Below are 27,204 nucleotides of genomic sequence, written 5' to 3' on the forward strand. Positions count from 1 at the left end.
CTGAAAGGGCCAAGAGGGTGCAGGTTTTCTTTGCAACCACCAACTCCACCAGGTGATTTCACTGATGAACTCATCCCATCTGTTCAAAGTGATTTTAATCAGTGAAATAATCTGGTGGAGTTGGAAGTTAAAAAGAAAACCTGCACCCTCTTGGCCCTTTCAGGGATCAGTTTGACACCGATGCACTATAGTCCAAAGACAAGTTCAGTCACAACGGAAATCAGTCAGCAGCCAAGCTCTTACAGCCATGTGTTCTCAGTCACTCCACAGACACTTCTCGGTTTTCACGCCGTGAGTTTAACGCGCACTTCACACGCTGCCAAATACATTTTTAACCAATTCTGCAAGTACGTAAGAGAATTACTCATGAGCTTCTCTCAGCAGATGCTTTGAATTCATGCAGAGAAAACACACATTTGTATGTTCAAATGCAGTGCGAGAAACGACGTCATTTCTGTGCAGTGGGTGTGCGTGTGTGCACATACCTCTGTTAGAGAGCTTCTCCAGCAGCATCCTAAAATGCTGCACAACAGACGGAGAGACGTCATACGTGTACACCTCTTTCACAGGTACAGAGTGACACCGCCCAAACATGCCATCTGTCAAAAACACAGGTTTCAGAACTGTGTTTAATTTCAGTCTTTCACATGAACCGAATATCGTCACTTATGACAACAGCGTTCCACACAGTACAAGAAGCGTAACAAACTCCCCAACGTGACCGCATTTCTGGAAGGGCGACGCACGGTTAAGGTGTTGGAGACTCCAAACCTGCTCCCGAGCCGGTCCTGTCCACTCTGTCATAAGAACAATTCGGCTCAGGGGCCGTGGTGCCCGACCAGTGACCCGCAGTCACCAGTGTTCCCACAACAAGATGCCCTCCTCTTTTCTAGAAAAATAACTTTCATAATCAACATTGTGTTGAAAAGTTAAAAACCACATGTCAGCTGTGAGCATTCACCTACATTTAAACATTTGAATAATCAAAAGGCACTTAGCAGAAATCAAAAATATTTGCTCGACATGCACACAGTTTAAGATAAGCCCTCTTTCTTTGGGGGGGGGGCGCATATGGATTTTTACTGATTTACAGTGCTGGCCAAAAGTATTGAGACAGCATGATAAAATCGAATTTTTAGTTAATTGCTTATTCGCGCTCTATCGTATTACTCAAAGTATGATGAAATATTTCATCATGTGCTCTGATTGGTTGTAAATGTGTCTAATAAAATATTGCATCATACTTTTCTGTATATATATAAGAAATACAAGCACACACCCCAGTTCGAAACAAGCTAGTAATGGCAAAAAGAATAATTCAAAGAATATCAAGGACCGCATCGCCTTCTGCCGCTGGTATGTTCACTGGACTGCTGAGGACTGGCAGAACGTTATCTTCAGTGATGAGGCAATGATCTTACAGTTCAACTGTTACAAGGCAACCATCCGGAGACCATGCGACCAACAGTATTCACCACGGTACACCATTCCAGTTGTCAAGAACCCACCAAAGGTGATGGTCTGGGGTGCCATTTCCTGCCATGGGCGAGATGGACTTCATATTTTGGCTCCAGGAGAAACAGTCAATTCCCAGAAGTACTTGGAGATTCTAAAGGAAAAACTTCCTTACTTTTCCGAATTCCATGGGACCACCATATTTCAGCAAGATGGAGCACCATGCCACATGGCCAAAGTGGTTAAGAACTGGCTGAGGGACCAGGACATCCAGCTCTTGGAACCATGGCCAGGGTCATCTCCAGACCTCAACCCAATCGAGAATTGTTGGACCCAAGTGAAGAAAGCCGTTGCTGCCAAAAAACCGTCCTCAGTGCACGAACTTCGAGAGGCAATCAAGCAAGCATGGATTCAAGAAGTCACACCGGATTACTGTTGTCGCCTGTTTGATTCCATGCCAAAGCGGGTTGCTCAGGTGTTGAAGAACAAAGGACTCCATACGAAGTACTGAGTACTGTATAACAGATGTACATTGTTATGTGCTGTAATTTTAGCTAGAATTATCTGTAAAATATAAATTTGCTTAAAAAGTTGATTTTTTTGTTGTTTTGTCTCAATACTTTTTAGCAATTTAAACATTTTAGTTGTCCCTTCATATTTTAACATTCACTTACATAATGTGATGCAAACTTATTTTAAATAGTGCCCAATAATGAGGTCAGAATTATGGTAAATAACAGGTTTTTATCTCAATGCTTTCAAAAGTTATTACAAAAAAAGTTGCCACAATTGTCAGGAATATAACAAATAAATGTTACACTGAAAGTAAAACACAACTGCGAGTTGATTTTTGGCTGTCAGTCCATTTTATTTTATAAAATTTAACTTCGCAAATGAATAAACAGTCAAGACTTTGTCAGACATTTGAGCAGCTTTTGTGCCATCTAGTGGTTGATGTGAGCATTTCAGGGCATCTGGTATATTTAATACTTCAAACCCATAATTCAGTAAAAAAAAAAAAAAACCCACAAACAAAAAGAGCATTCATAAATGTCCGAAAAGCATGATTTATTTTTGGGCACGCAGAGCTTGACCACCCAGTATTATTGTATTTAAAAAATGACAATTTTAAGAGTTTTTAAGATACAAAAGCTTGTCAGAAGGATATGCGAAAGGAGTGAATTTCTCCAGTTAGGGGGCACCACAGCAAATCAATCAACTCCATCTCACCCAGTCCTCTGTAACTTCCTCTGTCTCACCAACCACCTGCATGTCCTCCCTCAGCACATCCATAAACCTTCTCTTTGTCCTCCCTCTTCTCCTCCTGCCTATTGGCTCCATCCTCAGCATCCTTTTCCCTATATATCATGGGTCCCTCCCCTCCACATGTCCAAACCATTTCAATCTCACCTCTCTGGCTTTGTCTTCAAACCGTCCCACCTGAGCTGTCCCACTGATATGTTGATTCCTAATCCTGTCCATTCTCGTCACTCCCAAAGAGAATCACAACACCTCCTGCCTCCTGTCTTTTTTAGTGCCACAATCTCTCAGCTGGTCTCACTACTGTCTTGTAAACTTTCCCCTTCACTCTTGCTGATATTCTTCAGTCACAAATCACTCCTGCCACCTTTCTCCACCCACTCCACCCTGCCTGTACTCTCTTCTTCCCCTCTCTACCACACTCTCCATTACTATGGACAGTTGACCCCAAGTATTTAAACTCATCTACTTTCGCCACTCCTTGTAATGGCACTATTCCCTCTCATTTACATTATATATATATATATACATATATATATACATATATATACATACACACACACACACACACACACACACACACACAGTAGTGTTCAGAATAATAGTAGTGCTATGTGACTAAAAAGATTAATCCAGGTTTATATTTCTTATTGTTACATGGGAAACAAGGTACCAGTAGATTCAGTAGATTCTCACAAATCCAACAAGACCAAGCATTCATGATATGCACACTCTTAAGGCTATGAAATTGCGCTGTTAGTAAAAAAAAGTAGAAAAGGGGGTGTTCACAATAATAGTAGTGTGGCATTCAGTCAGTGAGTTCGTCAATTTTGTGGAACAAACAAGTGTGAATCAGGTGTCCCCTATTTAAGGATGAAGCCAGCACCTGTTGAACATGCTTTTCTCTTTGAAAGCCTGAGGAAAATGGGACGTTCAAGACATTGTTCAGAAGAACAGCGTAGTTTGATTAAAAAGTTGATTGGAGAGGGGAAAACTTATACACAGGTGCAAAAAATTATAGGCTGTTCATCTACAATGATCTCCAATGCTTTAAAATGGACCAAAAAAAAAAAAAAAAAGATGCGTGGAAGAAAACGGAAAACAACCATCAAAATGGATAGAAGAATAACCAGAATGACAAAGGCTCATCCATTGATCAGCTCCAGGCAGTGGTGTAGTCTACGTGGAACGCAGGTAGACACCGTCTACTCACCTAAAAAGACCCGGAATTTCCATCTACCCACTTCAAATTGCCCCGGGGAACATGACGGTGTAAATAAAATGAGCGCTTATTGACTGTAATTTTATTTTCTCCCTTTAAAAGACAGGAGCATCACTGCAGAGTGCACCGTATGCCCCCCCCCCCCCCACTCGCTCTGCTAGATAAGAGTTTTAATTGGCTCATAGATAGATGGGGGCTGGGCTACCAGCTAATCAGCGCGAAAGCTGCACACGAACAAGAAGAATGCTAGAGAAAGTATCGATGGTGATTATTACACAAAAAAAATGAAAAGAAAACAGGCCTCGGTTTTAGATTTTTTTTCAAAAACATCCATCTGCTGCTTCAGGGCCGATTGATGAAGTTTGCACCCTGAGTGGAGGAGATAAACCTTGCGCTGTCTGCATTTCTGGTAAGTGGGCTACGACAGCTAGTTTTTTTTTTATTTGTTCACTAAGCTAATGGGCCTTTCACACTGAATACGTCAGACGCGTCAAATGCGTCAAAAAATGGTCTAAAAAGCATTATTTTCAATGAGACGCGTTGCTTTTTAGATGCGTCAGAAGTGTCGTGTCAAAAGCCGAGCTAAAAGTTCAATCCAATCCAACTTTCGATGCTCTGAGCTGTGACGTACCTTTGCGCTGTCCAATAGGAATGACGCGTCGGGCCAAAACACGGAAGACAAAATGGATCGGTGTAGAAACCACTGATCTCTACAAAACAAACGTGTGACAGGACTCCTCATTTATAGAGCAGTTTTCTGAAGAAAAATCCTTGGAAATATTTTTTGTTGTTGTTTGTTACCTCAGAATTTCTGATTACTGTTAAAAAAAAGTTTAGAACACTTGTAATTAAAATAGCTAAATAAATCAATAAATGGTTCTTTAGAAACCTTTCATCTGTAAATTAAAACCACCTGTTATTTCAGATTAGATAATTTCTTGTTTAACATAAGGAACCTCGGACATTTATTTTTAGACAAAATAACATGGACATTTGTACATTTTTTTTTTTAAAGTCTGGTAGATTATTTATATCTCATTTCAACCAGAAAAACAGACACTGTAAATAAATGTTTATTATAAATGCAACAGGAAATAATTTAACAATGACTGCAGTGATTGTAAAGTAGGATTTCTGTGACATAAACCTCTTGATGAATTTTTTTAATGGTCATTTCAACTTGTAATTTCGTCAAAATATGTAATTGCCTTTAATGTTGTTATCAGGACAGAGTCATTTCTAAAATATGAATTTGAGCACAATAAGCGGAGAGCTCCTACCTGTGCAAATGTCTTTTGACTTTGATTTGTGGACATTTTTAATGATCCGTTCATTTATTGTTAAAATATAAAATGAAACAGCTTTTTAAAAAATAATAGAGTTTTGCCGGTAATCTACAGATGTCTCTTGAGCTTGAGTCCCATTGGCTGTTGGATAGTGTAGTTTTAAAATAACAAATTGGTAAGTGGCATACTCTCCAGTATTAGTTGCATGGTTGTCTTAGTTAGTTAGTTGGTTGTCTTCATACTATACTTTTGTGCCACTGATTTGGCCTACAATGCTTTTGTCATGGGTTGAAAAGGTTTCTGCAAAGTAAAGCATCTACCATATTTTCATTGTTGTATGTGAATTTTCTGGGAGCTAGCTTCTGTCCTTCAGCGTAGCTGCTGTTTTAATGGAACGTATACTTATTATACGTAACGTGTGCTAATTTAACGTATACTAATACTAGCTTGTTTATACTGGGTAGGTTTCCTTATGGACCACAAAGCCTACAGGTTCCAGTCCCCCGTCTGGACCTGATGATGGACTGTCAACTTCAACAGAGATTGTGGTAGGAGGCGTAAGGCTCTGCAGCCAGTGCATGCTCATGTAGACCGGTGTGTTCTGTTTTGTTTTTGTTTACGCGTCTAAACTGTACACAAACAATGTGGGGGCATGTGGATTATATGAAGGGTGAATCTTGCAGCTGCTAAATTTGACAGTACAGGCTCATATCCAATACTAAATACAGGGAGGAAAAGTGAACTCTTGCAATATACTTAGTTGGGAGGCAATAATCTGCTCCTTATTACTGTTAAGAGAACTTTTCTTTCTTAATAACAAGGAGTGTCACTTTTTTTTTTTTTTTTTTTTTGAGTGACTGTGACTTAAAGTTGTCTTATTTACTGTTAAACAATACACAGTAGCTTGCATATGATACTTTTGGCTGGATTTAAACATTGTTTATTCCTGGTTTATGACCTGATTAAATTTCTTTGTTAAATTAGGTTTTCAGATGCCAAAAAATAAATGTATATGATCTTTGTATTTTTTAATCACTCTTTTAGATTTACTGTTGTATACTGTATTTTGCAACTGGTGCAAATTACTTACTTACATTCTGACACATTTCTCACATTTATAGTGGCAAATATAGAATATAAATGATCAGATGGAAAGTATAGATCTATTTGTTGTTATGGTGTTAAAAATGTTAATAACCGGGGGCACAACGCACGCGGTTGATGACAGGCAAAAGCAGTCTACCCACTTCAAAAATGTAGACTACACCACTGGCTCCAGGATGATCAAAGACAGTCTTGAGTTACCTGTAAGTGCTGTGACAGTCAGAAGACGCCTGTGTGAAGCTAATTTATTTGCAAGAATACCCCGCAAAGTCCCTCTGTTAAATAAAAGACGTGCAGAAGAGGTTACAATTTGCCAAAGAACACATCAACTGGCCTAAAGAGAAATGGAGGAATATTTTGTGGACTGATGAGAATAAAATTGTTCTTTTTGGGTCCAAGGGCCGCAGACAGTTTGTGAGACGACCCCCAAACTCTGAATTCAAGCCACAGTTCACAGTGAAGACAGTGAAGCATGGTGGTGCAAGCATCATGATATGGGCATGTTTCTCCTACTATGGTGTTGGGCCTACATATCACATACAAGGTATCATGGATCAGTTTGGATATGTCAAAATACTTGAAGAGGTCATGTTGCCTTATGCTGAAGAGGACATGCCCTTGAAATGGGTGTTTCAACAAAACAATGACCCCAAGCACACTAGCAAACAAACAAAATCTTGGTTCCAATCCAACAAAATTAATGCCTCGCACATGTGAAGAAATCATGAAAACCTGTGGTTATACAACTAAATACTAGTTTAGTGATTCACAGGATTGCTAAAAAGCCGTTTGAACATAATAGTTTTGAGTTTGTAGCGTCAACAGCAGATGCTACTATTATTGTGAACACCATGGTCCATCGCCGTGGCTCCAAAGTACCCATCCATGGTGAGGTGCACGGACGCCCGCTGTGCAACACTGGCAAGTTAAACATCAAATATTTGAGCCCTGACTAATTAATCACCTGCTAGATCTGGTCTCCAGAAAGTATATTCTGAAAATGTGCTGGAAAAAGGAGGGGGCGAGGGTGGGGTCTTACAAGCAGGTAAGACCCCACCCTCTTATATTTGGGTCAACATGCTCACTGACTCAGAAGATTATCTTTACCTGAAGGCATGTGTGTGGCGTTTTAGAGACATGTATAGCACTCACTACACAACACGCCACTATCTGCCACTCATCAAGGTGTGGCACAGTTGCACTCAGAAACTCCAAATCCAAAATAAAATGGAAGACTAGAGAGATAAAGTTGATAAAACACTGGAAAGGAAGCAGCAGATGACATGCTACATTAAATACCACTGTACGCAGTGGTCACACGCTGTGCACATGCTGGTATTGGTGGTGACTGCTGGCGTGCACGCAGCGAGAACAGCGTGCAAGTGTCAAAATCCAACCAGTCGTCCGTATCGTGACACCTGGCTAACGGATTAAGTAGGGGATTGCCTGTTGAGGTGAAATACGGAGGAGTTCTTGTGTGCTCCGTGGCCGCTACAGTAACCGTGAAGGCCCAAGAGTAACTCTGAATATGAGACAGCTAACGGGCTCTGGTGAAACAAGTCATCAATGGCAGATCAGGCGGAGGAGGTGATGCTTTAGTCCAGGAGCCAGTCATCAATTTTGACCTGACTGGCACCACCGAAGGTGACCAAACGACACTTAGAATCCAGCCTCAGTGTATCATGGACTACACAAAAATGTATGATAACCATCACAGGGTGGTTTGTTATGGGGTAAAAACAGCAAAAATAGTGACAAACGTCAGTTTCAGTTTGTACAGGGGTCAAAAGTTAAAGCTGGTTCAATTTCAGTAAAAAATGACGCAAATTATTGGTTGAAATAAAAGCATTAATAAATGGAATAGTCTTGACTGTGTTGAATATTTGGTCTCCAAAATAAAGGTCAAACAAGGTCGATGTAACACGATAACTAAGCATGACAGATGGCGCAAACTATTTCTTATTAGAACCCTATTAACCCAAACAATTTTACAAATGACAAGCAGATAGAGACGATATCAACAAAATAAGTGGAAAGAAAGAAAGGGAACAGATTCCTCAATAAAGGTTTCTGAAGTTGCTTTGAAGTAAACTAGGAAAGCTGAATGAAAATGTAAAATATTTTCTCAAACCCAAAGTCAGAACCTTTGGTGCCGCCCACTGAGAGCAAAACTTGGTTAGGACACTGATATTTGTTCTATTCTTGCCTGCAGCCTATTTCTTTTTTATTTGTACGCTGTTTTATTGTTCAACTATTTGTGCTTTAAAGATTTATTGTCACCTAGTGGTGAGACTGCAGGCTGCATTATGCTGTCGCCGGTCATCACTCTCTCCCTTCACGGTTTCTCTACTTTGAAGATGTGGATTCATGCTCCCCAATCCTCACCCTTCTTTTGTGCTCAGAAAGATGCATCATCCTGCATTTCATAAGCATGAGGATTAAAGTCTTGCTTGTGCTAGCATCCAGGAGACTAAGTCTAGGGGAAATAGGGGAAACAGGGAAAATCAGCTGCAGTGTATATCTTCAGACTTTCTGCCACACTGCAAAATGCAAAAGGCAGAACAAGTATGTCCCTATGGACATTACAGAGGTCAAACGTTTCCTGTATGCAGCTAACGACCTATCTGAGGTCGTTAGCTGCATAAAGACACCTGTCCACCCCACACAATCAGTAAGACTCCAACTACTAACATGGCTCAGACCAAAGAGCTGTCCAAAGACAGCAGAGATGAAATTGTAGGTTGGAAAGGGCTACGGGGCAATTGCCAAGCACCTTGGTGAAAAAAGATCAACTGTTGGAGCAATTATTAGAAAATGGAAGAAGCTAAACATGACTGTCAGTCTCCCTCGGACTGGGGCTCCATGCAAGATCCCACCTCGTGGCGTATCAATGATCCTAAGAAAGGTGAGGAATCAGCCCAGAACTGCACGGGAGGAGCTGGTCAATGACCTGAAGAGAGCTGTTTCCAAGGTTACTGTGGGTAATACGAGGTCTGTTAGAAAACTATCCGACCTTTTTATTTTTTGCAAAAACTATATGGATTTGAATCATGTGATTGCATCAGCCAAGCTTGAACCTCCGTGCGCATGCGTGAGTTTTTTCATGCCTGTCGGTTGCGTCATTCGCCTGTGAGCACGCCTTGTGGGAGGAGTGGTCCAGCCCTCTCGGCGGATTGTCATCGTCAGGAAATTGGCTGATGGACTGCCGCTTTGCTTCATCAAAATCTTTTCAGAAAATGTGAGAGACAGCCAAGTGGAAACCATTTGGAAAATTCAGATGGCTTTCGGTGAAGATCTTATGGGGATTACACAGATTAAGGACAATTACAACTGGATTAAAGATGGCCCACAGCAGCGGATGGCGCGCCGCACACTGAGCGGCAAGCGACAGGCTCAAACGACCAGATCATTTCCAAAGTGAACGCTTTGTTGATCCAGGACGTCGTCTAACTACCAGAGAATTGGCAAGACAGCTGGACATAGCACTTTTTCAGCACATTCCACTGTTACAGGAGTTTTTGTAATGGAAAGAGGAGCGGAGAAATTCGCCACGGAGCCGCTCATGGCGCGGGACGAAAGCACCTCCGTGTTGGTCTCACAGGACATGACATGCCCTAACATGCCCAGCTCTTGCACCATTCAGAAAATTCAGATGGCTTTCGGTGGCTTTTCAGTCGTGTGACTATCCAAGAAATTGTGGACGAGCTGGACATGCCACAACATGTCCTGTGAGGCTTCATCATGGCGTTGCTTTTTGTTCTGTGCTCTGCGCCTCCGTCCCACACGCGAAGTCCTCCGCACGTCTTTTCATGACAAAAAACTGTAACAGTGGAATGTGCCGTTCATTTCCAAAGTAAACGCTTTGTTGATCCGGGACGTCGTCTGACTACCACAGAAATGGCAGAAGAATTTGACATCAGCACTTTTTCGGCATGAAAAGGCATGCTCACAGGCGAATGACGCAACCGACAGGCGTGAAAAAACTCACGCATGCGCACGAAGGTTCAAGCTTGGCTGATGCAATGACACATGATTCAAATCCATATAGTTTTTGCAAAAAATAAAAAGGTCGGATAGTTTTCTAACAGACCTCGTACACTAAGACGTCATGGGTTAAAATCATGCATGGCACGGAAGGTTCCCCTGCTTAAATCAGCACACGTCCAGGCCCGTCTTAAGTTTGCCCATGACCATTTGGATGATCCAGAGGAGTCATGGGAGAACGTTATGTGGACAGATGAGACCAAAATAGAACTTTTTGGTCTTAATTCCACTCGCCATGTTTGGAGGAAGAAGAATGCTGAGTACCATCCCCAAAACACTGTCCCTACTGTGAAGCATGGGGGTGGAAACATCATGCTTTGGGGGTGTTTTCTGCACATGGGACAGGACGACTGCACTGTATTAAGGAGAGGATGACCGGGACCATGTATTGCGAGATTTTGGGAAACAACCTCCTTCCCTCAGTTAGAGCATTGAAGATGGGTTGCGGATGGGTCTTCCAACATGACAATGACCCGAAGCACACAGCCAGGATAACCAAGGAGTGGCTCCGTAAGAAGCATATCAAGGTTCTGGAGTGGCCGAGCTAGTCTCCAGACCTAAACCCAATAGAAAATCTTTGGAGGGAGCTCAAAGTCTGTGTTTCTCAGCGACAGCCCAGTGACCTGGCTGATCTAGAGAAGATCTGTATGGAGTGGGCCAAAATCCCTGCTACAGTGTGTGCAAACCTGGTGAAAAACTACAGGAAATGTTTGACCTCTGTAATTGCAAACAAAGGCTACTGTACCAAATATTAACATTGATCTTCACAGGTGTTGAAATACTTATTTGCAGCAGTAACATACAAATAAATTTTAAAGAAATCATACATTGTGATTTCCGGATTTTTTTTTTTTTTTTTTTTTTTTAAGATTATGTCTCTCACAGTGGACATGCACCGAAGATGAAAATTTCAGAACCCTCTATGATTTCTAAGTGGGAGAACTTGCAAAATCGCAGGGTGTTCAAATACTTATTTTCCTCACTGTATATTAAACTTCAGAATATATTTTATTATCTATTGAAGATTGCCGGCATTCTCGCTTTAACGGTGAAAATCAAATGTAATATTTATTTTAACAAATATAATTACAAAATCACTAAAACAAAAAACAGCATTAGCATGAAGACAATCCCTGTATTCATTTACTAGGCACAGATGACCTGTTTGAGCCGACTAGTTCACCTGCCAATGTTCACACACTTTTTTTCACCGAGTAAAGGGAGCGGTAGCAGCAGGTCTATGCTTTTTAGGGCTAATAAATGGCTTTCGACTAGTCGACTAATACAAAAATAGTCGACTAGTCGGATATTAACTAGTTGTAGTAGACTATTATGACTTGTCATCCATTCCCTAGTACTTAGCTGCCAATTTCACATGATTCTTACAAAAAGTGATTCTAGCTGTATTGCGTTTTTGTAACACCAGAACATTGAAAAAAGACAAATAATGCACTTCTGAAGACTGGACATCATAAATCATAGTTACAAAAACAATGCACATCACATTTTTGAGGGGTGTTATTTTTTTTCCACTCAGGAGAACCATCCTGCATATTTGGTAATTAATTAAATAAAAGGTGTTTCTGCTTCACGTCAATGCATCTTCCACGACTCCTGACTTCAAATCATTAGAGTTGGGTTCTTGCCATTTTGGATTAGTGAATGTGATATTAATCACCACAGCGGCCGGGCCTGCAGCCCATTTACACTCTTGATGTCCTTGGAAACATCTCACAGTCCAGCATTATTTTGTTCCCTTGTCTGTCTGAAACACAGGTGACGTTGCACAATACTCAGATTAGCTCTACAATGCGTCCTCTGCTGACTGAAATCAGTACTACATTATACAGCCGAGGTGCATTCCAAAACTTCCATCTGCACTCTAAGTACATCTCAAACAGTCGGACTCATTCCTGTGGCCGTCCCGAATGTTTGTTGCTCATGTTCAAAGCATTCGAGGTGCAGTCGAAGTGGAAAGTTATCGAATGGCATTTGAAGTGCGTTCTGACCGCATTCTAACCATTCCCACGGCTTCCCGACTGCATTCTAAAGATTCTGATCGCATTTAAGGGTGACACTGAGGTGGTCACCCACGTCACATCCAGCCAGAATGGTCCTCCTCCACAGAGCACTGTAGTACAATTATTAATAGCTACAGAATAATGATTCTCCTCATACCAACAGCTTTACAGATGCCATAAATTACTGTCCTTACATCAGTAGGAAACAAAATATGTATTTTGAGGAATATATCATGTTCTCAAATCCATATATGTGAGATCAGTATTATATGTCCATAATTCCATGGCGATCGGCATCACAGCAGTCAATCGAATATTTATAATATTGAAAGAAAAAAGGTACAGCTATGTGTATGACCTCGCTTTTGCAGCCAAATAGTCATTAATGGGTATTTATAGATAAACCTCACAACATACATGCAGAGTACTGCAGCTACCTGAGGCCGGTGAAGGCACCTTCCAAGCAGACATCGAGTGGTATTCGGGCAGCAATCGCACCGCACTCGTACGGCATTCGAGGTGTATTCTTAATATACTTACTGCCTTCTAACAGCATTCTAGGTATTCCTACTGTGTTCCAACTACATCTGAACTGCATTCGGGAATACACACAGAATACAGAATGTGCACTAACCATTCGAGGTGGCTTCGGTCCACATTCTAAGTATTCGAACGGCAATCCTACACAGCTGTCGGAATATCTGTTCCTCCCGATTCCTGCTCATTCCCTCTAAGTGTGACTGGGCTCTAAGCAATGAATTTTTATTGTCTCGATTTCGGAATAAAAAAATCAATTATGTAACAAAAAAGTAAATATCACAATATTGTGCATAACGGTTACCCCTATCTGTCATGCTTTGAATCCTGTGCTCTGTGTCATGCCATGTTTAGTTTAGGTTTTTATGGTTTTTCCCTGTGCCGGGTTTTTCCTGCTTGGTCTTTTTCTGTCCCTATCTCTCTTGTTTGTCTCTCTTGGTGCTTGGTGGTGAGCGTTGCACTCTGCTTGGGCCAGCCCCTGTTCTGGATCTTTCCACACACCTGTTTCTAATCTGCATCTCATCACCTGGGTGTATTTATGTCCCACTGGTGGCACTAATCCGTTGCCAGATTGTTGTGCTTTGTGACTTAGCTTCCAGCTCTGTGTTCCATGTTTCCAAGTCCTGCTAGCATGTTGTGTTTTGACCACTTGCCTATTTGTACCGACCACACCGTACGCCTGATGTTTTTGATCTGTTTGCTTATTTTGGACTGTGTGCTGTGTACCGGACCCTACCAAATCTTTCAGTAAATGCTTTTACAAACCAGAGCTACTGTGTCGAGTCCTGCAATTGTGTCCAGACGTTTCTGTCCACCAAACCTGATACTATCAGCTTTTTCTGAGAAATTACAAGGTGCTTCCAGGTCACATGGGATATATATATATATATATATATATATATATATATATATATATATATATATATATATATATATATATATATATATAATCTCAACAAGGTGTTCAGATGCTAGTCTCATCCCAAGTGAATGTGCCAGGAAACCAAATCAAGAGAAGACATCCAGGAGACATCTTAATCAGATACACAAACCACGGCAACGGTTCTACTTAGAGTTCCTCTCACATCAGAGGTCCCCAGTCTGTCCCTAAAGGTGAGGCCAAATGAGGAACAGAATTTTTTTTTGTCCTGCCTATTTCCATAATCATATTCTTTCCATCACCTCATGACCACCAGTGACGACTCTAATGAACTAGACTGAGATGTCTGAACAGATCTGTAGCCTCTGCGGGTCTATCAGTCACAGACTGCACACCACAAGATCAATGACATCTGGCATCATCTAAATCGCTGTGACTGGCTGAAAGTAAAGGAGCTCCGACATCCCTGTCAACACTCGGTCTGGCTGGTGGTGACGTTCACAGGCAATTAGCTGCATTGTCTGCTAAACATACATGAAACGCGCAACAAGCAGGCAGATGTGCATGGTCGCAAAAACAAACATCTTTAAAATGTCTCAACATTTTCATTAAATAATAGATCAATCGATGCTTAAAATAAACTTAACTTGCAGTCCTGACATTTATGTTTACTCTTGATTTGACCTGCATTAGAGGGCAGAAAAAGGCTACAATTATTTCCATAAAACATCCCAGATTCATCTTAAACAGACGTCTCTCTCAGTCAGGGATTGTCTGGACAGAGCGTTTCTGTGACATGTTCAGTGCGGGGGGACATGAAAATTCAGTAAGGTATATCTTATATATTCTAAGGTGGAACTATGTTAGTATACTAAGGTATATCTAACTATCAAAAATGGAAGAGTAAAACAGAAGAGTAGAGTAGAGCCACTTAGGTGCCTGGTCTTGAGAACCAGGGATGGTCAGTTCATGTTCAGTGCGGGGGGACAGGCAGCGCGCCCCAGACGGGTAATAATGGGCCAATCTCACCGCGCTCTCACACCTGTTGCCATGGTGATTCCTATCGAGCGCACTGTGTCCTTTATGGGGACGGAAACGGAGCATGATGTCTTTGCCATGATCAGGTCTGTGTGTTTTGTAAAGGAGTCACAATTTGCTAATGTCTTATTTTGTGCTATGCTTCTGTAAATGGTCTTCAAATAAATGAGATGCAAGAAAAATATTTGTTTCGTTTAGTCTATCTCTTCGGTTTGATATTGCATATACTGCCTCAGAATCTTTCATTGCTAATTTTTTTTAAACAAAACATTTGAAAAAAAATGGGTATTCAGACATGTTTATTTTGTGACATACCTGGACGCCCAATTTTCAAGTTTCAAAATTGAGTCGTTTTGTTGGTCTGGTTAACTGGACACAGTTTCTATTTACAGATATGGATCATACAAATCTACTAATTGCCAAATGAATGGTATAGTGGCTTTGGCTTGTTTATTTATAAGGTCTTATATTTTGGTGTTCACGTATGTTTAATTTCTGTTAAAAAAAAATTTCTCAAAATCCAAGTGGTCCCAAATCTATCAATATTGATAGTCTGATTATCAATACTGCAGTGATAAATGCTTAGAAATATAGTAAGCTGGAAAGTCCAATCCTCTCTTCAATATCCCTAAGCCAGAACAATATTTAATGCTCCCTCCAAATTATTCCCTCCAAATTCCATCAAGATTTAACACACGTGAACACAACCTTTATTATCACGTGGATAAGCAAAAAGCTGACTCAGCAGGAATGGAGCTCAATATGTACACAACACGATGATGTCAACAGTTTTTCTGAAGAACCTCTGCAATGGCCACCATCACACACATACACACACACGGTTCTGTCCAAAAATTGACATACGTGAAATTGTGGCATATGTGATGTTTTCAACGCGAATTTTCGCACAAGAGGTAAGTTGTTTAAGATTTTTGTAGAGCAAATATTTTAAATGTGTCCATTCTACATTTTAAATTGGCAGACACATTTGTGTTGGGAGATCAGAAAAATTCGTCTGCATGCTTTCACGTGCGTCAAATCTGATGCAATTCTGTTCACGTACATCATATTTTGATGGATGTTTTTTTCACGTACGTTGTAAATCTAACAGTCAAAAATTCAAATGCATGGTTCTGAAATCCCTGTTTGTGGTGCATTCATCATCTTTGAGTTTCTTCATAAAGGTGAATATTCCTGGAAAACACTGATAGTAAGTCAGACATGAGTGGGGTCAGCATGCACTGGTTTGATTCATTTTATTCACGTATGTCAGTTTTGACATTTTATTCACGTATGTCATATTACAGCCCACTCTGCCCTACAAACTTTTCACTTAGTTTCTCCTGTGTCTGACTTGCCAAAAATGACTGTCAGTGACTTGAACCACATTTGTTATGGAAGTTGGTTATATTTAAATCTAAAAAAACCACAATGTTCTTCCCCGGGTTTGAGAATTCACCCCTCCTGTCACGTATATGTATCACATTAGCAAATTTTGACTCCAGTGCTTTTCTGAAGACAGAATAAATCAGTGCCAAAACCTTTGATATGATGACAAATCCTAACCCTGTGGATAAATCCACTCTGAGCCAAAATTCCCCAAAATCAAAATATGCAAAATATATATTTCAGTCAATGTATTAAATGAATGACATATGTCTCCCAAATAACAAAAGCTAACTATGTGAGCAGGTTTCTTTAGTTATAGCATTTATGAAATATGAGCTGATAAAATATTTTATTATGATCACAGTCAAGAAGAAGAAGAAAAAAAAACAACTTTCAAGCAATTATTGAGAAAATACTGAGAAACATGTTCCATGGTCCCTTTATATTATAGATATTTAATCCAGTTGCAGTAGTAGTAAATGCTGTCATGGTGCTGTTTTTTCCTTATTTTTGTAAAGTTACAGTCTTTATATAATGTTATATAAATGGCGTGGCACTAGCTCGGCGTTAAATGCGATATCAGTGCTAATGTTAGGATAAGCTAAGAACCTCCACTGTGACCGATGAGATTTATAATGTGCTTAAAATGTATAAATGCCAACATAAATACATACATACATACATACATGCAAACATGATGCTAACTGGCTAAAATTAGCATGAAAACTTGCTAGCATAATAAACTAACAATAGCAAGAGCAGACTGGGTTGCTCCATTGTGAGCAGGAGTTATAATCTATTTTAAAAAAATATATATACTTAGAATTGTAGTTTTGCTTAGAAAATTCTTAATGCACATCTTCAGGTAATTTTACGTTATTTTTTGGAGGGGGGAGCACCTCAAGACTATGGAACCAGACCTCAGTGCGGTTAACAGTAGAGGTGGGAGGATCGATCCTAATATCGATACCAATGCTGGTATTGATATTGAACGATCCTCATGTAAAAAGATCGATACTCAAGCTTTTTTTCTCTCCCACACGCACCGACTGCTGCGAACGCAGATTCATCAAATTCTACTCTCTGTCTGTAAGAGCAGCACTGTGCTGTGTCACACAACACTGAGCAGCGCACCCTTGTATTGTGGTTTGTCAGACCTCTACCTCAGGAGATTTTGTTTTAAGTTGTGTTGAGTGATTTTTTTTAAAACAAAAATGTTGATTGTGATATTAAAGTATTTTATTGTCACGTACAATGTCTGGCGCAATTCTATCCTAGGTCTTTTGGATCCTTTGGATTTATGAAGCTTAAATATGAAAAAGTATCAGTATCGGTACTGGGCCTGTATTTACTTGGTATCGGATCAAGACCAAAATTCCCGGTATCGTCCACCTCTAATTAACAGGTATCACAAACAGGTGTTTTCCTTGTAAATGATGAGAAATGCCTACTGACAAACTCTAGGGTCGACCAGTGAAGTCCTGATCGTGATCGACCTGGAACCAAATTCATTCAAAGTGGACAGCCCATTAAAAAAAAAAAAGAACAGTATCTTGATCAAACCTGGGCACCTAGAACTCGCCCACTGTGCCAAATCCAACAACACATTATCAGCATACAAAAACAGATTCTACCACCCCAATGAGGAGCTAAAATACCAGAAACATCTTGGCTATGAACTTATCACCTGTTCCACCAGTAAAGACCAAATAAAGGCCATCATTGTTGGAGTGAACCTCCTCCCATCACCTAAAGCAAGCTCCAACCTGATCAGTATTGAAAAGACTACCTCACACATTATTATTGCAAAATTCATTGTAATTAACTTATAATTCACTACCATCATCAGCTGCTAAAGCCCTCACAACTCCAGGTCAGAAGATGAGGTAAACAACTTTTATGAAGTACTGCATTTGCTCATCTCAAACATCGCAGCCCATGACCTCCTCCTCTTCTGTGGTGACTTTAATGCCAAGACAGGAGGCACTGACACAAACCGGAACGGTGAAAAACTAACTGATTTCATGACAGAGTTAGGTCTCATGGCCATGGAACCAGTTTCATGAACCCTCCAGCCAAGCTTATCAGGTCCTGCCCTGGCTCGGGGTTCCTGTCTGAACTTGTCCCTGTTCTAGACCAAAACACTATATGAATGCCTCCACTGTATAATGTACTTACAATTTTGCTTTGAAAAATTGTTGCCTATATGTTGTGTAAAAAAAAAAAAAAAAAAAATTGTGTTGTTTTTTAGGGTTTTTTTTGTTTTTTGTTGGACAGACTCACAGATCTGGGCCTGACAGAATTATGGTGTAGATCAGGAAAAACAGCATATTTTTTACATTGTTGAAAATACAAGTACGGACTAGTTTAAAGAAACGAGGGAGAAAGAAAGAAAAAGAAAACAATTTCCCAGAGCTGAGTGCATTGAGCCAGCAGCTGCAAAGCAGAATAATAACTGACAAATACTGCAGAGTCCAGGAGACTGTTGCTGCAAACATAAAGATAGAAACTGATTAGCGTTTCTCCACATGACTGCTCCTGTCCCATCTGAAAATATTAGCAAAGCTCAGACAACCTTGGCTCTTCCCCGGTGCAGCGCCGCTGAACAAACACACAGCGCAAACACAATCCATCAGATCTGAAAGACAAATCAAGTCATTGGGGGCAAAATTTTGTTGAATCCATTTCAGGGCTGAGTGATCGTCAGAAAACAGAAAGGTAGCAGACTCGCACAGCGTCCGAGTGTGTTTCCATTTAAATCAACAGGACGTGGGATTCTCTTTCGCCCCCCGTGCAATTGTTTGTTCCATTTCTCATATCTTTAAATGACGTTTTCATTTACAAAAGCGGCCTCAAACTCAAAAGCCGCAGCTCCACCTGGAGATTGGGATTACCCCCACTAACCAGCAGAGGTCGGCTTGACAACTCTGTGACATAAGAAAGAAAAAAAAATGGTGAAAGAGATAACAGGTATCAACATTTTTGGCTTTTCGCTATCAGATATTTGTGATGTCATAAAGCAGCAAGCGCACAAGTATACAGTACTTTAATCTCTCAGATAAAGTAATAACAATAATAAAAAAATCACTATCTGCAAGCATGATTTCACAGTTTTACACAGCAGCCAGTCTGCCAAAGACTGTGTGTTTCTCCACGTAGAACAGGAACTGTGTCAGGAAGGGCATTCGGCACAAAATTTGTGCCAAATATGAAACGTTTTCTCTGCAAAAATCAAAATCAAATCAATTTTATTTACATAGCGCCAAATCACAACAAACAGTTGCCCCAAGGCGCTTTATATTGTAAGGCAAAAGCCATATAATAATTACAGAAAAACCCCAACGGTCAAAACGACCCCCTGTGAGCAAGCACTTGGCGACAGTGGGAAGGAAAAACGCCCTTTTAACAGGAAGAAACCTCCAGCAGAACCAGGTTCAGGGAGGGGCAGTCTTCTGCTGGGACTGGTTGGGGCTGAGGGGAGAGAATCAGGAAAAAGACATGCTGTGGAGGGGAGCAGAGATCAATCACTAATGATTAAATGCAGAGTGGTGCATACAGAGCAAGAAGAGAAAGAAACACTCAGTGCATCATGGGAACCCCCCAGCAGTCTAAGTCTATAGCAGCATAACTAAGGGATGGTTCAGGGTCACCTGATCCAGCCCTAACTATAAGCTTTAGCAAAAAGGAAAGTTTTAAGCCTAATCTTAAAAGTAGAGTCTGTCTCTCTGATCCGAACTGGGAGCTGGTTCCACAGGAGAGGAGCCTGAAAGCTGAAGGAACTGCCTCCCATTCTACTCTTAAAAACTCTAGGAACTACAAGTAAGCCTGCAGTCTGAGAGCGAAGCGCTCTATTGGGGTGATATGGTACTATGAGGTCCCTAAGATAAGACGGGACCTGATTATTCAAAACCTTATAAGTAAGAAGAAGAATTTTAAATTCTATTCTAGAATTAACAGGAAGCCAATGAAGAGAGGCCAATATGGGTGAAATATGCTCTCTCCTTCTAGTCCCCGTCAGTACTCTAGCTGCAGCATTTTGAATTAACTGAAGGCTTTTTAGGGAACTTTTAGGACAACCTGATAATAATGAATTACAATAGTCCAGCCTAGAGGAAATAAATGCATGAATTAGTTTTTCAGCATCACTCTGAGACAAGACCTTTCTAATGCGCAAATGCAAAAAAGCAGTCCTACATATTTGCTTAATATGCACATTGAAGGACATATCCTGATCAAAAATGACTCCAAGATTTCTCACAGTATTACTAGAGGTCAGGGTAATGCCATCCAGAGTAAGGATCTGGTTAGACACCATGTGGGGGATTTGTGGGGCCAAGTACAATAACTTCAGTTTTATCTGAGTTTAAAAGCAGGAAATTAGAGGTCATCTATGTCTTTATGTCATTCTTTATGTCATTTAAGACGTTCCTGCAGTTTAACTAATTGGTGTGTGTCCTCTGGCTTCATGGATAGATAAAGCTGGGTATCATCTGCGTAACAATGAAAATTTAAGCAATGCTTTCTAATAATACTGCCTAAGGGAAGCATGTATAAAGTGAATAAAATTGGTCCTAGCACAGAACCTTGTGGAACTCCATAATTAACCTTAGTCTGTGAAGAAGACTCCCCATTTACATTAATAAATTGTAATCTATTAGATAAATATGATTCAAACCACAGCAGCGCAGTGCCTTTAATACCTATGGCATGCTCTAATCTCTGTAATAAAATTTTATGGTCAACAGTATCAAAAGCAGCACTGAGGTCTAACAGGACAAGCACAGAGATGAGTCCACTGTCTGAGGCCATAAGAAGATCATTTGTAACCTTCACTAATGCTGTTTCTGTACTAAGATGAATTCTAAAACCTGACTGAAACTCTTCAAATAGACCATTCCTCTGCAGATGATCAGTTAGCTGTGTTACAACTACCCTTTCAAGAATTTTTGAGAGAAAAGGAAGGTTGGAGATTGGCCTATAATTAGCTAAGATAGCTGGGTCAAGTGATGGCTTTTTAAGTAATGGTTTAATTACTGCCACCTTAAAAGCCTGTGGTACATAGCCAACTAATAAAGATAGATTGATCATATTTAAGAACGAAGCATTAATTAATGGTAGGGCTTCCTTGAGCACCCTGGTAGGAATGGGGTCTAATAGACATGTTGATGGTTTGGAGGAAGTAACTAATGAAAATAACTCAGACAGAACAATCGGAGAGAAAGAGTCTAACCAAATACCAGCATTACTGAAAGCAGCCAAAGATAACGATATGTCTTTGGGATGGTTATGAGTAATTTTTTCTCTAATAGTTAAAATTTCACTAGCAAAGAAAGTCATGAAGTCATTACTAGTTAAAGTTAAAGGAATACTCGGCTCAATAGAGCTCTGACTCTTTGTCAGCCTGGCTACAGTGCTGAAAAGAAACCTGGGGTTGTTCTTATTTTCTTCAATTAGTGATGAGTAGTAAAATGTCCTAGCTTTACGGAGGGCTTTTTTATAGAGCAACAGACTCTTCTTCCAGGCTAAGTGAAAATCTTCTAAATTAGTGAGACGCCATTTCCTCTCCAACTTACGGGTTATCTGCTTTAAGCTGCGAGTTTGTGAGTTATACCACAGAGTCAGGCACTTCTGATTTAAGGCTCTCTTTTCAGAGGAGCTACAGCATCCAAAGTTGTGCTCAATAAGGATGTAAAACTATTGACGAGATACTCTATCTCACTCACAGAGTTTAGGTAGCTACTCTGCACCGTGTAGGTATATGGCATTGGAGAACATAAAGAAGGAATCATATCCTTAAACCTAGATACAGCGCTTTCCGAAAGACTTCTACTGAAATGAAACTTATTCCCCACTGCTGGGTAGTCCAATAAAGTAAATGTAAATGTTATTAAGAAATGATCAGACAGAAGGGTGTTTTCGGGGAATACTGTTAAGTATTCAATTTCCATACCATAATTCAGAACAAGATCTAAAGTATGGTTAAAGTGGTGGGTGGACTCATTTACATTTTGAGTGAAGCCAATTGAGTCTAATAATAGATTAAATGCAGTGTTGAGGCTGTCATTCTCAGCATCTATGTGGATAAAATCGCCCACTATAATTATCTCATCTGAGCTAAGCACTAAGTCAGACAAAAGGTCTGAAAATTCACAGAGAAACTCACAGTAACGACCAGGTGGACGATAGATAACAACAAATAAAACTGGATTTTGGGACTTCCAATTTGGATGGACAAGACTAAGAGTCAAGCTTTCAAGAAAAAAAAAAAAGAAAACACAGGCAGCCAGTGGAATCCCTCAGCCTCCATGGAGGAAAATCCCTGGGTGGCACAATTTCTGTGCTTAACAAGACGTTTTGGCCTGTGACCGTGACCTCAAGGTCATCCATTTTAGAACTTGACCAAGGTTGTGGCCTGAGACACCTGTCCTATATGCTTTGTGACACTCTCCAATCCAGAGCAACTGTGATAATGTGAAACTGAAAATTTGGCCTGTGACCTTGACCTCAAGGTAATCCATTTCCAAACTTTATTGAGGTCTTGACCAAAGACACCCTTCCTGTACGTTTGGTGTTCCTAGGCCTCTCCATTCCACAGCAAATGTGCTAACAAGCCAATTGTTAACGCTGCCTGATGGCGGTGTGACACCAGTACTACCTCAGCCTCTTACTGGCCGAGGGGGTGCTGGTGATGCTAATCTCTGCGTGGCGTTCTTGCAGTAACGACTGCTCTAAACAGACCAGCTAACTTTACATGCCATTCATTCCATGTCCCCAGGATGCTACGTGTCTATGAAATCCACATCCTTTATATATTTGTTGCTTTGTTTTCACTCCATGGAAGGACAGCGTTAAATTGAACCCTGGATCATCTTGTGAGCAGAACAAAAACAACATCCAATTATTCTAAAAGTACCTGTGCCAAGTGCTGAATTCGGATCACTTGTTGCGCATGTGGATGGATATTCGCAGGATTATTCTCTAAATACCTGTTTAACTTTTCATACATCACAAGAACCATTTTGTGAGAATACATTGAATATGCACCTCAACATTTAAGACACACTCCCAATACGAACCCTACAATTCCGTACGTATGAATTTTAATACATTTCTTGGGTCAGGCATTATAGGGGTAAATGGCTAAAACCTTTCACTCATAACATTCCATCTAAATTTAAGTTTTTATGCAGGAAACCTATACGAGGTCTATTAGATAATAAACCGACACTTTTATTATTATTTTTTTAACTATATGGATTTGAATGACGTGCGATTACACCAATCATGCTTGAACCCTCGTGCGCATGCGTGAGTTTTTCACGCGTGTCGGTGTCGTCATTTCCCTGTGGGCAGGCCTTGAGTGAGATGTGGTCCCGCCCTCTCGGCTGAATTCCTTGTTTCACACGCTGCTCGAGACGGCGCGCGTTGCTTTATCAAACTTTTTTCTGGACCTGTGAGGAATATCCGAGTGGACACTATCTGAGAAATTAAGCTGGTTTTCCGGTGAAAAGTTTAACGGCTGATGAGAGATTATGGGGTGTTTCTGTCGGTGTAAGGACTTTCCCACGCAGCGGGATGTCGTGCAGCGCTTCCAGCACCGTCGTCAGCCTGTTTCAAGCTGAAAACATCCTAATTTAAGGCTTAATTCACCCAGGACGTCGTGAGAGAACAGAGAAGATTCAGAAGAGGCCGGCATGAGGACTTTATGCAGACATTCCACTGTTTAAGGACATTTTGTAATGAAAGACGTGCGCGCAAATTCGCCGAGTCATTTCCGTGACGACTCGGCAAATCTGTGTGTGCTGCGACAGGAAAAACACCTCCGTGTTGAAAACCATTTGTAAAATTCAGGTGGCTTTTGATGGCTTTCAACAAGTGAGTAACTGAGAAATTGTTTAACAGCTTGGGCATGTTCCAACTTGCCCAAAGTAAGTAAGTCACACTTGCCTTGACTCAGCTTGGCGGTTACATCACTCACATTTCCATAAAATAGTCTTCTTGTCTATTTTGACCAGTGGTGGGCACAGCTAACCAAAAACTTGGCTTCACTAACTGAAAAGTTATCTTTTATAACACTAAACTCATGAACCACTAAAAAATGTATCAGAAGCTACAACTAACCGCTAACTTTCAGTATTGTCTCCGGTACACTCTCAGCTACTGACAAGCCAATTTTCAGTTTAAACTCCACCAGTGCTTCTGATAGAATCAAAAATGTTCACAAACCCAAACACAACCAATGAATGAGCGCTTCTGTGTTTGTGCGCCCTGCTCACTGCTGTAGGGGAAGAGTCATTAGCCTCACAGCATACAGCGGTCCAGCCGTGAGGCAGACATCTTGAAAAGGAAAGCAGGTTTGAATTATGATTTGATTATAAATCAATTAATCCAGATAGAATAACTACATTAATGTCAACTCTGTCATTTGTACAAAGTGAAATATAACACATATCTTTAATTTTAAAATAAGCACTAACTCTGAAGTTTTGAACATTAACACACACAGATACCCAAAGGGATTATGGGTAAACTGAGCCTCTGCTCACAGTGATTGGTTGATCAATTCATTCTATGTAAAAATCAACACGTTTACTGTAACATCTGTGTTTGGTGCTTACAAATAAATGTACTTTTGTAAAATATGTCTTTTTTTTTTTCCATTTGTAAAAAAAAGGCATTTACGAACCAAACGTCTGTTAAGTTGTGATTCAGGTCGACAACCATGTGATTAAACGGGCGCCATTCCCACTGCCATCCAGTAGATGGGTCAAAACGCATAGAACACTGCCATCTACTGGACTTGTAACTTGTGTGGGTTTTTACATAGCACTGCACACAGCCAAGCTATCAAAGGAATGGCTTTCAGAACAACTCTCTGAATGTCCTTGAGTTGCCCAGCCAGAGCCCAGACCTGAATCCAATTGACATCTCTGGAGAGATCTGAAAATTGGCTGTGCACCGACGCTCCCCATCCAACCTGATGGAGCTTGAGAGAACAAACTGCCCAAAGATAGGTGCAACCAAGCTTGTGGCATCATATTCAAGAAGATTTGATGGCTCTAATTGCTGCCAAAGGTGCATCAACAAAGTATTGAGCAAAGGCTGCGAATACTTACGTACATGTGATCTCTTAGTTTTTTATTTTTAATAAATTTGTAAAAATTAAAAAAAAAAAAAACTTTTCCATGCTGTCATTATGGGTGTTGTGAATAGAATTTTGAGGGAAAAATTTGGAGTAAGACTGTAACATAAAAACATATGGAAAAAGTGAAGCGCTGTGAATACTTTCTGGATGCACTGCAACACTCATCGTTGTAAAACGCCCACTCTGACAGAAAATGAACAGCAGCTGCTCGCTTTGCCTCTGTCTCTTGTTGCTAATATGACCACACGGTGATGGGGATCCCGGCCACGGTTGGCAGCTTTGCAAAAAAATTATGTTGGAGCAGCCTCTGATGGACAAGTACACAATTTCCAACAGCCAGCGTGTTTCCTACATTAGCTAGTAAAATAAAAGCTTTCATACTGGTAACAATAATACAGATAAATAAAACAGATATCAATATTTTGGTGAAACTCTCATATCTGTCAGTATTATCAGCCAAATGATATATCGGCCGGGTTCTAGTACTTCCTGAACTCCCTGAACCCATTGAGAAGTTAAAGAGAGCTTTACTCTGATACTGATGTTTGCCTTTTTGTTTTCTGGCTGAGTAAATCTTGCCGTTGTCGGGTGCTTCAGCCATCAATCTGGTAAATGAGTTTTCTTGCACTTTCCATGTTTTCCATAAGTTGTCAGCACGTCCGGGAGCCGCTGACTAAATAAAGATCAGAAGCCTGATTAAAAACATGGCAGGTTAGACCAGTGCATTTTATTAAACTGCCAACTGATAAATGTTTAATTAAAATTCCTCTGTATAGGGGGAAAGGCTGTTAAAAATCCTCCCTGTTGACTGCAGCTATCTGTCATGTTCCCGGCTGCAGCTGGCTGCTCGTTTCCATTTTCCCGGCAAGGCAGAATTGATCTAAAATGAGCGAACGCCGACAGGTTTAAAATTTAAACAGCAGTGCTGCAGCAGGTTTCGGATCTTTGGGATTTTAGTTTTAACTTTTAATTACTGGTCACGTCTTCAAAGGTCTCCTGCCGCGGTGCTTCCTTCATTATAAACAACCCTCACCACAAATTCTGCTTCCAGCAGAATCTAGCAGGTTGAAAATCCCCCAAAAAGCTGCATGACATTTTCTTTGTCATTAGGAAAAGGCAGAAGGTCCGGAAGGCTGGAGTCTGCATGCATGTGGACAAAGATAAATGCACGTGAAGATGGAGCTCAAGTATGCACACTTTTTTCTTTCTCTTCCGTATTGATATGTTTGATCCGGTACCTGACTATTGGACGTGTCATCTCCCCTCACACATGCTTTTCTCTGTGTACAGTGCTCTCAAATGATGGACCAAACATTCCCACTGTGTGGAAGCCTGATGTGCAGAGAACATGGCTAAACATGTTTGTTTTGACCTGCCTCCCTCCATAAAGAATTTAGGGCTGCACCAGGAATTTTTTCCCCCTAAAAGAAGACCAGATTCAAAAGGTAGTTGTGTGTACTTCCTTTGCCAGATACAACAAAAGAAGAAGTACTCGCCTCAGTGACAGTTGTGGTGCTGACTGTCAGTGAAGATGCTCAGCAGCATGGTCTAAAGGTGATGCCCCTCCAGCCCGTCTCCACTGCTACTGGACTCCAGGGAAGTGCTGTCATGGACAATGTTAGAGACGTCCCCCGAGGCAGTCTGCCACATACTGGTGCGCTGATGTATGTCCTTCACTTAGATTGCCCAAAATGCATTGCAAACACACTCAAATTCATTCAAGCAGTCATGCTTGGATTGGAAAACAAAACCCTCCCTCCAAAACAGCTTACTTTGAAAAACAAACCAGAGGTGGGCGGATCGATCCTAATATTGATAATATT

General features: G+C 40.7%; 1 protein-coding gene across 1 annotated transcript in view; it reads right to left on the bottom strand.

Moving 5' to 3' along the window:
• Nucleotides 1-27,204, bottom strand: part of LOC117521373 (receptor-type tyrosine-protein phosphatase N2-like) — a 742,548-nt gene that overhangs the window by 654,694 nt on the left and 60,650 nt on the right. The window contains exon 3 of the mRNA XM_034182665.1: nucleotides 486-599. Coding sequence (XP_034038556.1) covers nucleotides 486-599 — 114 coding nt within the window. The remainder of the gene's footprint in view (nucleotides 1-485; nucleotides 600-27,204) is intronic.

This window comes from Thalassophryne amazonica, chromosome 12, assembly GCF_902500255.1.
Source record: "Thalassophryne amazonica chromosome 12, fThaAma1.1, whole genome shotgun sequence".
Taxonomy (NCBI): Eukaryota; Metazoa; Chordata; class Actinopteri; order Batrachoidiformes; family Batrachoididae; genus Thalassophryne; species Thalassophryne amazonica.